The 12,461-nt window shown below is 41.5% G+C and overlaps 1 protein-coding gene across 4 annotated transcripts in view; it reads right to left on the reverse strand.

The window, feature by feature from the left end:
- Window positions 1–8,279, reverse strand: part of ADPRHL1 (ADP-ribosylhydrolase like 1) — a 35,002-nt gene extending 26,723 nt beyond the window's left edge. The window contains exons 1-2 of one of the 4 annotated variants that reach the window (XM_062607028.1): window positions 5,358–8,279; window positions 1,614–1,778 (exon numbers count right to left, since the gene is read on the reverse strand). In XM_062607028.1, coding sequence (XP_062463012.1) covers window positions 1,614–1,778; window positions 5,358–5,571 — 379 coding nt within the window. In that variant the 5' untranslated portion in view covers window positions 5,572–8,279. The remainder of the gene's footprint in view (window positions 1–1,613; window positions 1,779–5,357) is intronic. The other 3 variants (XM_062607029.1, XM_062607030.1, XM_062607031.1) reach the window with 3 other exon arrangements.
- Between the last annotated feature and the right edge of the window lie 4,182 nt (window positions 8,280–12,461).

Below are 12,461 nucleotides of genomic sequence, written 5' to 3' on the forward strand. Positions count from 1 at the left end.
CAGAGGAGCATCATATAAGCCATTCAAAATTACCTAAGCAAAGATTTCACTAGTCCATGAACGCTGGCATATGAATTCTTGCTAGAAATGAGATAAGAGAGAATGACCACAGGAAAACAGCATTTTGGTTCCAGCTCATCCAAATACCATCTAACTGTGAGGCATTCAATGCCCATGGAATGTTTTTGCCTTGAGAAGAAATTTATGAAAATTCAATTAAAAAGCTAATTACGTCCATAGCAGTGTCAGGTGCCACAGGAGGTCCCCACCTCAGGTCACTGGTTCCTTTGCTGTCATGGTGGAAAAAAGGCTTCTTGAGATGTTCAGGATGATATTTGTCAGACCAGAGGGAGAAGGTGGGCTTTAGATGCTGGGTCTCAAGGCAGGAGTTCATTTAGATCCTTCTAGCCCAGAGTGTCCCAGAAACAAATAGTTCATCACAAAAAGCTGGGGAGGAGGAAGGCTAAATGAAGAGACATAGCTCTTACAAAGCAATGGGCCACAGAACAGCCATTCTCCACTGCTGGAGGTGTCAAAAGCTGCCTAGGACCAGCAGCAGCTCCTACAACTATTTGACAAGATGTTACTCGCTGTCAATCAGAAAGCATGATGACTGGTGAAGGAGCACTTTCTCAGATCTACCTGGCTGATAGCAGGGTGGGCAGAATACGTGGGGAGGGGATCCTTTTCCCTCCCAAGAGCTGCTGTGAAAAGTGGGAGGCTGAGTGAGGGATGCTTTTTGTGCCCAAGACAACTGACTGTAGAGACCCAGAAATAGCCATGGCATTGTGCCACAGGGTCTTTGCCACGATGTTGAATCAACATGCAATGTTGTTGAGTGATGCCAATACGTACTGTGGTGGTAGAGTGTCACACCAACACAGCACAACATCTATGTGACACTGCCATCATCTTGTGGCTGCCTAGGTCTACCTCCTCTGATGATGCAGTGTCTCCACAGGCTTTCAAGATTAATGGTACTGTATGGGTATATGCATTTGCATGTGCACATAGATGCATGCATGTTATTTAACTTGTAGTAGGAATTCAATTCATCCTAAAATGAAATTGTTGTAAAGAGAAAGAATGAGAGGGTCAGAGGTAAGGAAACAGGGCTAGGAATTAATATTAGGGATTTTAAGTAGAACAGTTATAGTTATTAGTGGGGCATCCACTTGGAGAAAAGTCTCTGTTTTCTCTCCAGTGAATGAATTGATGCTTAGAACAATTTTCAGCTTTGGCTTTTTGTTTCAGATCTGCCGTCACTGAAAAGATGCAAGACTACAAATGTTTAAACCAGAACTGACAGAAAATATTTCTTAAAATAACCATTAAACTGAAGGTCAAAGATCTGGACCCCAAGAAACAAAGCCAAGCCCGAAGTCTCTTTAAATAGATGTTATAGTGGGAAGGGTTCATTTATGAGAGGACATAGTGCCCTACAGAAGGAATTCCTGGCAGATCTCTTGCCATCCTTAGGCAAGCATGGAAACATTTCAGAGGTAGTGGCCTTTGATGTAAGGGGGGAAAAAGGAAACAATTTCCATACAGCCACAAACACCAAAAGCATGCATTATTCAAGTCATGATCTATAAATGGAAATGATACCATACCCTTTTCATTGAACGGTGTGTGCCAAGCGAGGAGGTGGTTGTCTGGTTTTAATTCCCTGCAGCCTTCAATGGTAGCAGGGTCTGGCCGCCTCCCCGAGAGCTTATCGATAGCATCCAAGTAGCGTTTCACCAGCTCCCGGTACAGGTCTTCTAAACTCCGGTACTCTGCTCAGAGATAGGAAGAGAAGGTTGCTACTGGAAGGCAGAAATGCAAGAGAGCACAGAAAGCCAGCAAGTTCACTATGCATTTAAGAAATGTTCCTGTTTCTACTTCCAATACACTGAATTATGTTTCTGGTACCACTGTCAACACGTGTTTACACACCTTGAGAGTGGGCTGGAGGGAGAACAGTCTTGTCTCTCTGCTCTCATCTTTTCCTGCATTCTTTTCCACTTTTAATTCCTTTAATTGGAAAGATGAAGGCAATTCTGTTTGTCAGCAGTAGGTGCTCAGGAGCTTTATTTAGGCTCCATGGTATGAAGTATCTGCAGAGGTGTTTAAGGTGAGTGTGTGGCTGCTGTGGGGACTGGGTGTGCACAAGAAGCCAGCTGTGCCTGGCTCGGCTGGTGCCTTTGCCGTTATTTACAGATGTGAATGCAACTTAAACAAGAAAGCCTTTCTTAAACTATCACTGGTTTTATTAAGAGGCGTGGGATCAAACACAAGAGCAAATCAGTGACCTTATTTTTTAACCTGCATTTATTTTGTCTAAAATTTGTATGTCTTCCATGCAGGCATCACAATATTTTGTGTCAGTAGCCAGAAGGGTGAGCTTTCATAAAAATGAATGTAAAGATCAGTAAGGGTAGAGAATCCCTACAGTCTGTAGTATTTCCAGCAGATACATTTCTTTCTGGAATAAGTTTACTAAAAATATCTGTTTACTGCTTAGTTTTACCAAGGCTTACAGGCTTGCCTAAGGATGAGCCTTCCTCCTGTTAAACACACAGGGGGAAGTCTCTTCAGTATTGCTGCTTCTCTCAGCTGCTCTTGCATGTTGTTGGGCTTGAAGAGCCCTGCCCATGGCTCTTGCTTCCACTGGCACCTATTACAGTTGTGCAATCAGTGGGAACTGAGGAGGCCATTGGGATTTGTCCATTTGTTCATCTGTACATCATTCTGCATACTCAGACAAACTCCATTTAACACTTGGTTTGATGCAGAGATTGAATGACACAGCAGGGGAAATTCTTCTAAGAATACCTTCATTTCGTTAAAGATGGTGATTTCTTGAAATCCACAGGAGAGGCCTAATTTAAGAGAAAATCTGGAGCCCTGCAAGCCAGAGCCACACTAAAGTAATGGTTATTCAGACAGGCAAATAAAGAAGATGCAGGGTAAAACCAAGGTTCCTTTCCTTTCACATAAAAAATAACACGCCAGTTATGTTGGCCACCCCACATACAATCCTAAAGGAACAAGATACTTTCAAGCTGCCGACTCTCTCCACATTTAGGAATTGGGTGTCTGTTTATCCGGATGTGAGCCAGGAGCAGGATTTATGGCTCAGCAGCTTCTGCAGAAGAGTCAGAGCCAGAGCCAGCGTTCCTGTGGTCCAGCACCTTCGGGCTGCCCAAGCTGACCACTGTTCCTGCACCTGGATCCAGGGTGTTCTCTCAGCCATCAAGTCAATAGGACAGGTTCTTTCTTTAGAAAAGCGCCCTTATTTTTTGTTACCCATAATTCAGATTTTTCTTGTTAGAGGAATATTTCCCCTGGGTTTTAAGATGCTGTTCTCATTCCTCTCTTACGGGACAGATTCCTGCTGGAAGCAGACATTGCGTTTATCTGTCATTATAGGGTAAATTTTTCAGTCAGTGCACATGGTGGATTTGGGGAGCGCCAGCTCAGTCTGCAGCAGCGCCCATAGCCCCCACTGCTTCTGGCCACGGCCTTCCTGGGACGTTCTCCCTGCAAGCAGCAAAGCGTCGACCAAAATCATCTCCCCAGGTGAGAACTGCTTTCATCCTTAACACAAATCTCTGCATCATGCTTGGCTGCTGGTAGTGTCGCAGACATCCGATATATTCTTTAAAATCTCAGTCTCCACAGCAGAGAGGGCTCCCCGCTGCATGGGGAAGGCAGGGCCCCTCACAGACCCACATTCACCTTCTTTAGCTTCACCTCTGTTGACTTAGGTGATTTGGCATGTAGGCTGTGCCATGGGCAAACCCCATGGCTTTTTTGTGTTCCCCTTGCCAGGAGAAGACAGGGCTGCAGGCAGGAGTGGGTCTGTTTCCCCTGTGGGAAGCTTAGAGGAAGACTCGCTTTTCCCTGTCCACCAATGTTACTATGAAATGAAGATTTCTTATTAAAATCCCCCACTCCAGCTTACAGCTTTCTTACCAGCCCATAAAAGCACCTTTCTAAAAAGCTTGTTTGATCAGGCCAAAGAAATGGGAGTGTAGAATAAACACAGCTGATGGAAATTATAGCTGAGACTTTTTCTTTAGAGACACAGTGCTCCTGCTATATTTAAGGAGTGAGATTTATTGTTTCATTGTCAGTCTAACTGGCTTGATTACCCAGAAGTTATGGTTTTAGAAAGTTCAATAAGCAAGAAAAATATTATATGTATTTAATCATAGCCTATATTCAGACATATGTTAGTCATCTTTTTCCTTGATAGGCTGACATCTTGCCCTTATCTTTAGAGTATTAGCTACCCCTTAAACCATTGGCTAGCTAATAGCCAAGTATGAAGTGTACAACACACTCTTCGACTGATCTGTGTGTACTAAATTTAGAGCTGATTGGAAGCAGGCAGATAAAAGGGTGAAACAGAAGCACAAGGGAAATTTCATTGACGTGAAGGATACTTAGCTGCATTGTGAGCTTCTGCTTCTGTTAGTTACCCAGAGTTACATGTTTTAGGAAAAATCAGGAATATCTTTACAGATATCAAAAAATGGATTAATTCTGAAGAGACAAAATACTGCTGAATGGTCACTGTCTTCTGGTGTACTTTTGATGATGATCTAGTCTCAGAAAGCTCTAGTTGGATGGGTTAAATTGTTGATACAAATATTGTGATATCTTACAAAAGACTATTACTACCTTAAAAAAAAACAACTGTTCTCTCTCAAACTCTCGTGATTTTAGAAGACATGCAGTAATAACTTCCACTATTCAGACTTTGTTATAAACATAATATGTTAGAATATTTTTTTTTACTAAAGACACAGAACTCTCCTTATAAAGCAGTTTGTTCCTTTTCTGGTCTTGCAGGGCAACCCTTTGCCCAAGGGGCAGCAAAAAGGAGACAGCACTAGTGATTTCAGCCTGAAAGAGGTATTAAAGGACTCCACTCCAGCCTGGAGTTCTGGACACAAACATGCTAAAATTCACTCAGAAGAGCTCTTATCTTTTATGGAACAATCTCTAGTGGTTATATTATTCCCCAGTGTATTCCAGCATACAGATAATCTACTTAGCAATTATTTTTGTTATGTTGGACATGTGATATTTCAGTCTTTGAGCTTCAACCAAGTATATAAACTTTGGAAAAAATATAAGGAGAACTCCTCCACACTCAAGAAATCAAAACTCTCCAGTTTGGGTGACAGTCATGGATTATGCTCATACAGGAGAGAAGCTAATACACATTATCATTCACATAAGCAGCATTTCTGACACACTTTCTCATGACTTCCCCAGACTCAGGCTTAGAATAACTAATAAAAGCAGCAGCTAGAGAGTTTTGCTCCTTTCCAGACTGCATTTGTTAGTCCTGTCGTACCTACCTGTGATGACAGCCTCTGCTGTAGCCATGTGCATGAACGTATTGTCACTTACTGGCCACTTGTCAGGAGAGAGCACCAGGTTCTCAAGCCCTCCAATTTCCTTCAGCTCCTGCTGGATTTTTGCACCTAAAGCATTGTTTTCTCGGGAGAAATTGCGGTAACCAAGAGCATCCCCAACCCCTGCCAGCACAAGCGCAGCCTTAAATTTATCCATCCTGAGACACTTTCTGCTTTCCTTTTGTCTGAGAGAGCCACCGAATCTCAATCTTCCTTTGTTCCTTTGCCTTCAGCTCAGCTCCCCCAACACTTTATATCAGCCATTGTGTCACACCGAGAGCACGCTCTATAAGGCAAGGATTTCCTTTTCTGGCACTGCAGATGCCATCTCTTGTCCGGGACCCGACGGAGAGGAAATATTTCATAACCCAGGGATTTTTCAGGGGCTTTGTTCAATGCAACCACAAGAGTGGACCTACAAAGCGAAGCACAAAATTGTTTCTGCACCCCAGTGTAAAGCAAGCCAGGAAATCCTTAGCCCTACCCAGCATAAGTAACTCTACACCCAGAAAAACAGATGCCTCCACAGGGTTGTTCATTTATTTAATAACTTGTAAATTAGTATTTCCCTTCCCTTTTCTGATATGCTGGAGTCAGGCTCCCTTTCAGGGACCAGTCAGAAGGAAAACCTGTGGAAAACAGGAGTTCCCAAACTGTAAACACTTGAATGAGGGGGTCAGGCTGGAAGAAATCTAGGCAAATGCAGACAACCTCTCCCATTTTTAATTGTGCCTTATGGCGATACCCTGTGAACAGCTCTCTTGCTCTCTTCCACCTAGGACAAGAATGTTTTGCTAATTCACTCGTGGATAAACACCAAGCAAAACATCAGCTTCTGTCCCACCCCTTTTACTCCCTGGCAAAGAGTGACTTTTTCCTAAGGTGCAGCCCACATTTGAAATCTGGAAGGAAACTATCTGAAAGATGTATTTAAATGGCATCCTCTGAGTCTAAGAAACTTCACGTATGAAGAAATCTTACTTTGTAAGAACCAAGCTTTATTGGTACTATCCTTTCAAACTGGATACTTGTGCAATTATGCGCTTCACTCTGTTACTGCCATTTTTTTTCTGTGCTTCTGCCATGCACTGCAAGAAGGGGATCTGCAGTCTTGCAGCTTTTTAAATGTGTTTTGCCCACAAATACTTCTCTGTGTAGGCTCAATATCTTCCTTCAAGGAGTCTGCTGAGACTGACTCAGATAGTGCTTCTGAGTCACCATCCATGCTGTCTTAAAAGACTCACAAATTACTACTACTTTAAAGATAGGGACAGAAATACAAATGTAAACATAAACTTAGGTAGATAAACAGAAAGCTTTGATTGGCTTGACTGTAATTTTGATAAAGAATAACTTGGGAAAGGTCCTTGTTTTTCTTTGTTTTCCAGAAAGCAGTACTGATGATTGCCATTTAGATGGAAAAAGCCAGCAGTGTAAAGGATGCATCATCCTCCTATCACCCAGAGCACTAAGTAGTTAATCACGGACTCAGTTATTGATGTGTAGAAATATCACTGTACTTCACAAGAAACCTCAGTGCAGTTTCAGAACACAGATAAGACTCACTATTCCTATTCTATACTGTAAGAAGCAAGGTGCCAACGTGGTGAAAGCAGCCTCTGTTAGTACGCTCTCATTTTAAAGACCACAGCTTGGGTAGTGGAAATGCTGAGTATTGAGAAGAGGTCTCTGAGAGTCTCTTCACTGCTAGGAAAGAACAATTCTGCACAGAAAAGGCAAAAAAAAAAAAAATAAAAAATGGGCAGTTATGCCTTAGGATACCAGGGGCATTATGTAGGAACCAGAGGAAATGCAGGGCCAAGCGTTCTACAGTGGGGCTGTGGCCAGGACAGCGAGATAGCTTGGCATGAGCAGTGAGGATGTCAGCCCCTCTGCCCTGTGTGGCTGTGGGAACAGGCATCACCTCCCGCACCATGGCAGTGAAGCAACACAGAGGTAATCTTAGTGTCACCTCTGTGCTGTCAGTTACCTTTGGTTCTGCATGTCTGAAAGCAAACACTCAAAATGGGCAACTAAGGCCAAGGCAGCTCACAAAAACCACACCAGGCAGAAGCACCAATGTTGATGTCTCCTTTACAGGCCCATGCACCCTTCTGTGGCATCCACCCCTTCTCTATTTCTACAGAGCATTACAATTTGGAAGCTTATGGGAATTGGAATTTGCAAAGCAAGGACAGGAGAAAACACCTGCTGAGGCACTGTAGAGAGGTAGCAAGGGCCTCATCAGATGGAAGGTTCCTTCCTGAAAATGGGCAAAGCTATTCTTAGTTTTCCATTTATCTCTTCCTTCTGAATGTGGCTGGCAGTTGCACTGCCCTTTTGCCTCCAGTGGACTTTACCCTGCTGCACGCACACTTGGCTGCTTGAAACACAGCCCAAATTAGGAGTAAAATGTTTGGCTTTGGAAATATGGCTATAATGAAAACCCAGAGGAAATTTCAGAGAAGTCCTAGTTTTCAACCCTGCCAAACAGAACATGCAACAAAGAATTTAGCTTTTTTTTTTAATTTAATTGCACATGATCTCTTTTTCATGTGGTAGTTCAGGTCACTATGAGCTTTCTGGGCAGAGGTAGGTTAGGCACACTGTATCTACCCCTACTCGCCCCAAAGGAGACAATTATCTGTAAAATAACATACTTGCATGTCTTAAACACAGCCAAAATACAGTAACTCTATTAAGATCAGTAAGTATTCACTTACCATAGTTATTCATAATAGGAAAAACAAATAAACAAACAAGTAGGGCTGGCAAAAAATGTTTGGTAAATGTTAAATCAGATAAAAACACAGCTTTGGTGTCCTCTCATCGGTTCAGATACCACCAGATAGGGAGAACCCAGAAAAAAAAAAAAAGAATAGGCATCATAGAATCATGTCATAGAACGGTTTGGGTTGGAAGGGACCTTAAAGATTACCCAGTTTCAACCCATGGACAGGGACACCTTCTGCTTGATCAGGTTGCTCAAAGCCCCGTCCAACCTGACCTGGAACACTGCAAGGGATGGGGCAGCCACAGCTGCTCTGGGCAACCTAAGGCAGTGCCTCACCACCCTCACAGTAAAGAACATCTTCCTAATATCTAATCTAAATCCCCCCTCTTCCAGTTTAAAGCCATTCCCCCTTATATCACTACTTGCTCTTATAAAAAGTCCCTCTTCAGCTTTCTAAAAGCCAGGATAGAGAAGGCTTCTTTGTCTTGGTAAGATGCTGTATTTTCACCCTATTTGAGAAGACAAAAGCAGACCCTCAGCCAATGTGGCTCCATCTCTGCCTCCTCCACGTCAGTGGGTGCGAATGAATGATCTTCACCACCCATGGGAGGGCTCACGGGCCGTAAAGGAGCTGTTATTTTCATGAATAAATGAACATGGGCCGATTCTGCTCTGTCAACACAAGCCCTTCAGCATTTTAAATACTACTACACCCCAAGTATTTAATCCATGACTGAGTGATGCTCCTGCTATTTAAAAACACTCAGCAGAGGAATGGTCTTGGTTCCAAGTTCACTCATCCAAAGGATTCAGAGACATACCCTGGAAAACCAGGGTTGATACCAGATGGGTGTCAGACTTGTCTCACACCTGCATCTTTGTAACTACTGTAGTGAAGGGTTTCACTGTAGTCACAGGATCATTCCTCTAGGAAAGAATACTAATTCTAGAACACACTCATTGAGATCCAGGAAAAAAAAACAGACAGGTTTTACTCAATTCTTTAATATTGGGGATGAATAATTTTCATACAGTTTTACACCACTGCCTCATTGAAGAAAAAAAAAAAAGAAAAAACACGGCAACACAGACTTCTTTGCTCTTTACTGTCTTGACAGAAAGCCTGTGTTGTGACAGGAAATCCTACAGGGTATAAGAGTATTTCACTACTTGTAAGAGGCACAAGAAAAAACACCTGAGAATTTGCTAAGTATAAACAACGAGAGGAAATATCCCAATAATTATACTCAGTCAAAACTTGAATGCCCTTAACAGGTGAACACTGTACCCACTTCTCTGAAATATGGAATTTTCTGCATGTGGTTGTAGAAGTAGCTGCAGTTGCAGGACCCCTTTTGTCAACAATTCATAACAAAAAAGCCTGTTTTAGAGATGCGTCATCCTCACCCAATTCCACCCAGCATACCGTATATACTGCAAAGGTCACAAACCACCTTTTGCTGAATATATACATTTTTAAAAGGTTGTAAAAACCTTACAGTTTACACCTTTCAGAAGGGCTATACCTTTTGGTGTGCCAGATGCTGGTTGACAACAGCTGAGGGAACCTACTGAGAGGTGCTGACACTTGAAAAGAGCTTGACATGGTTCAAGTATCAGAATCAGCAGTTCCGCTCTTATGGGGGAAGGAAGAGACTCATGATACCATAGAAGCCAGCAGCTGGTGAAGCCACTGGAGAGGGATGCCAGATGGGAAAGTACAGAGGATAACTTAATTTATTTGGATTTAAACTTTTGGAAGAGAATCAAGGATGGTTTAATACATACCTCTGAAGATCTTTGCACAGATTTCCAAGTGTGCTGCTTCTCCTGCACAGCTCAGAGCCTAGGACTGAGTAAGACTTGCCCTCAATTGCACCCCTTGTTGCCAGTACAAACTAATGACGCAAACTGAAGAATTTGTTCATTAGCAGGTACATGGAGTGGATGCAGCACTGCAGTGGAACACAGGGAACTTCTTCAAAGTTTAAAGGTGGCACAAATGAGCAAAACAGGCATCAATTATAACTGATCAAAAACTAATGAGTCACCATCCCTGCCCTCCGCTGACTGATGGAATAACAATGCAAGAATTTAAAGAAAAAAACAGAAAACAAACACACCCCACAACCCCCCCCCCCAATCCCACCAGCCTTTGCAAGGCTTTGAAAGCTGACAAAAACCATACAGACACCTCACATGACTGACTTCAATCCTTTGTCAGTCTATTTATTCCTTTTTCCATTGCCACAAAATTTACACATGTACAGCTTACTCAGCAGTAAAATCTCTCAGGTGCATTGAATGAGCAGATGCCTGCAGGTTTGCTCTCCTTGGCATGACATACACGATAAATTACACTTAAATTTAGAATTGGCAAGTACAAATCCTATGGCTCTGTTCCAAACACTCCAGGATGGAAAACCAAACAACTTGGCACCAAGTTTAAAAATACATACAGAGTATCTAGGAATTGACACTGTATGCACCGAACAGCTTGAACTTGTGCCATATATGATTATAAATTGACCAGCCTAGGTGCTACCACTGTACCAGCTTACCTAGAAACAGGTCAGTGCCCTGCAATGTGGAACTATGCATAGCAGCAAATTGTTAAAATACAGAAGGAACTCATAATTTTAAAGCAGTCTATTTGCATCTATTTTTATGACAGTTCAAGTGTGAAGGTGTTACTCCATGTTATTATTTATGGGAATGTAAAATGTATACGTGATTCCAAATTGGCAGAAGACTAGGAAAAAACGTACTACATCTAGGAAGCTGGCTAAGGAGCAACTCCTATTTTGAAATATTTTGCCCAGTCTTCCTTTATTGGAAGATGTTTTCCACAAAGAATCCTCACAGGAAGAAGGGTTAACAGTAAGGGAATAAGTGTGTGTATATATAGAAACTGAATACTGTGCTAAGCCCCTTCCTTCTTCCTCAGATTACAAGGCAAAAAACTTTAACCCACATGCAATTTTTTATGCTCTATTTATTTTAAAAGGTAGAAGGCTCATTATGTTGATTTGAAGGAGGTCTCAGCATGAAGAAATGCTTCACAAGCTCTAGCGCTATGAAACTATTCAGTTACATCACATACCGATAGATTAAACTACTTGTAGCCAGTTATATTATAGCTATATATTTTAGATGGCAATTGTGCGAGTAACAAGCATCCTGTTGCTTTTGGCTAGATAAATGCACTTGATGCTACGAGATATTACACACTGTCCAATGCCTACTGGACATCTATAGAAATAGCTTGTTTTGGGAAGAAAGAGGAGGTAAGTCAAATGTATTAAAAAGAGCACAATACTGGTTTTAAATCTGTTGACTTCTGCAAAATACCTGTATTTATGTACACAAATGTCCTTTCAGAAAGATGCAGTCAAAAAGTAATAATTTGGCTTAATATTATTTATTACCTAATGCTACACAGAAGAGAGAGGCATCTGAAGACTGAGACTCTGACATCTAGTGGCTGCCATGCAAGATCTAACATTTACAAATATCGCTTAGGGTAGAAAGACTACTACTAATAAATCACTCATGGGGCATCTGTAACTTGCCTGCTATGTTCTTATTATAGAAAATTTGCTAGTATGTTCACATTTGTCCTAATCTTACTTTTTAAATATCATACACAACTTACCTAAATTCTCTCAAGCAGAAGAATGAAGGTAATCTTTCTGTATGCAGCATGTACATTCTTGTAGGTTGCATTGACACAAATGAAAAGCTGACTGCTTATATGAAACTCTAAATATTAGAGTTTAAGAGAATATTGTAAGCTTTTATACTGTCATAACTACAAAACATAGTAGTATGCTGTCATGCAATACTTAAATGATCTGATGTGATCCGAACAGATCTAAATTACAAACTTAATGTACCATCTTCTCCAAAAATCTTGCATCTATTTAGCTCTGATTACAGAAAACATACTGATCATAGCTGCACATATTTTTTAGCAACTCTGTTTTAACAAACTTTTACAGTGGCTATGACAAACTAATTTTGATGAGGTAGCATCTGAAAGAGCCCTGTGTGAAGACATGTTGAATACTGATAAAACTTTTTTGTGCTCAGGCATTGGAAGACACTGTACACCTCATAACCAATGGCTGGTGAGAGGGGGGAAACAAATGACTAAACAAATTCAGATTTGGTAAAAACTGGTTCAACTCCACTCACCTTCTCACCTTGAAATCAATGGTATTGCATTACTTTACTTTTTTTTTTCCTTAAATAAAATTGAATGCACAATACATCCAGAAGCATGAATGCTTACCATCATTAATATAAAGTCT

Source organism: Pezoporus occidentalis, unplaced genomic scaffold (genome assembly GCF_034315485.1).
Source record: "Pezoporus occidentalis ecotype Australia unplaced genomic scaffold, CSIRO_AGI_Poc_V1 ctg99, whole genome shotgun sequence".
Taxonomy (NCBI): domain Eukaryota; kingdom Metazoa; phylum Chordata; class Aves; order Psittaciformes; family Psittacidae; genus Pezoporus; species Pezoporus occidentalis.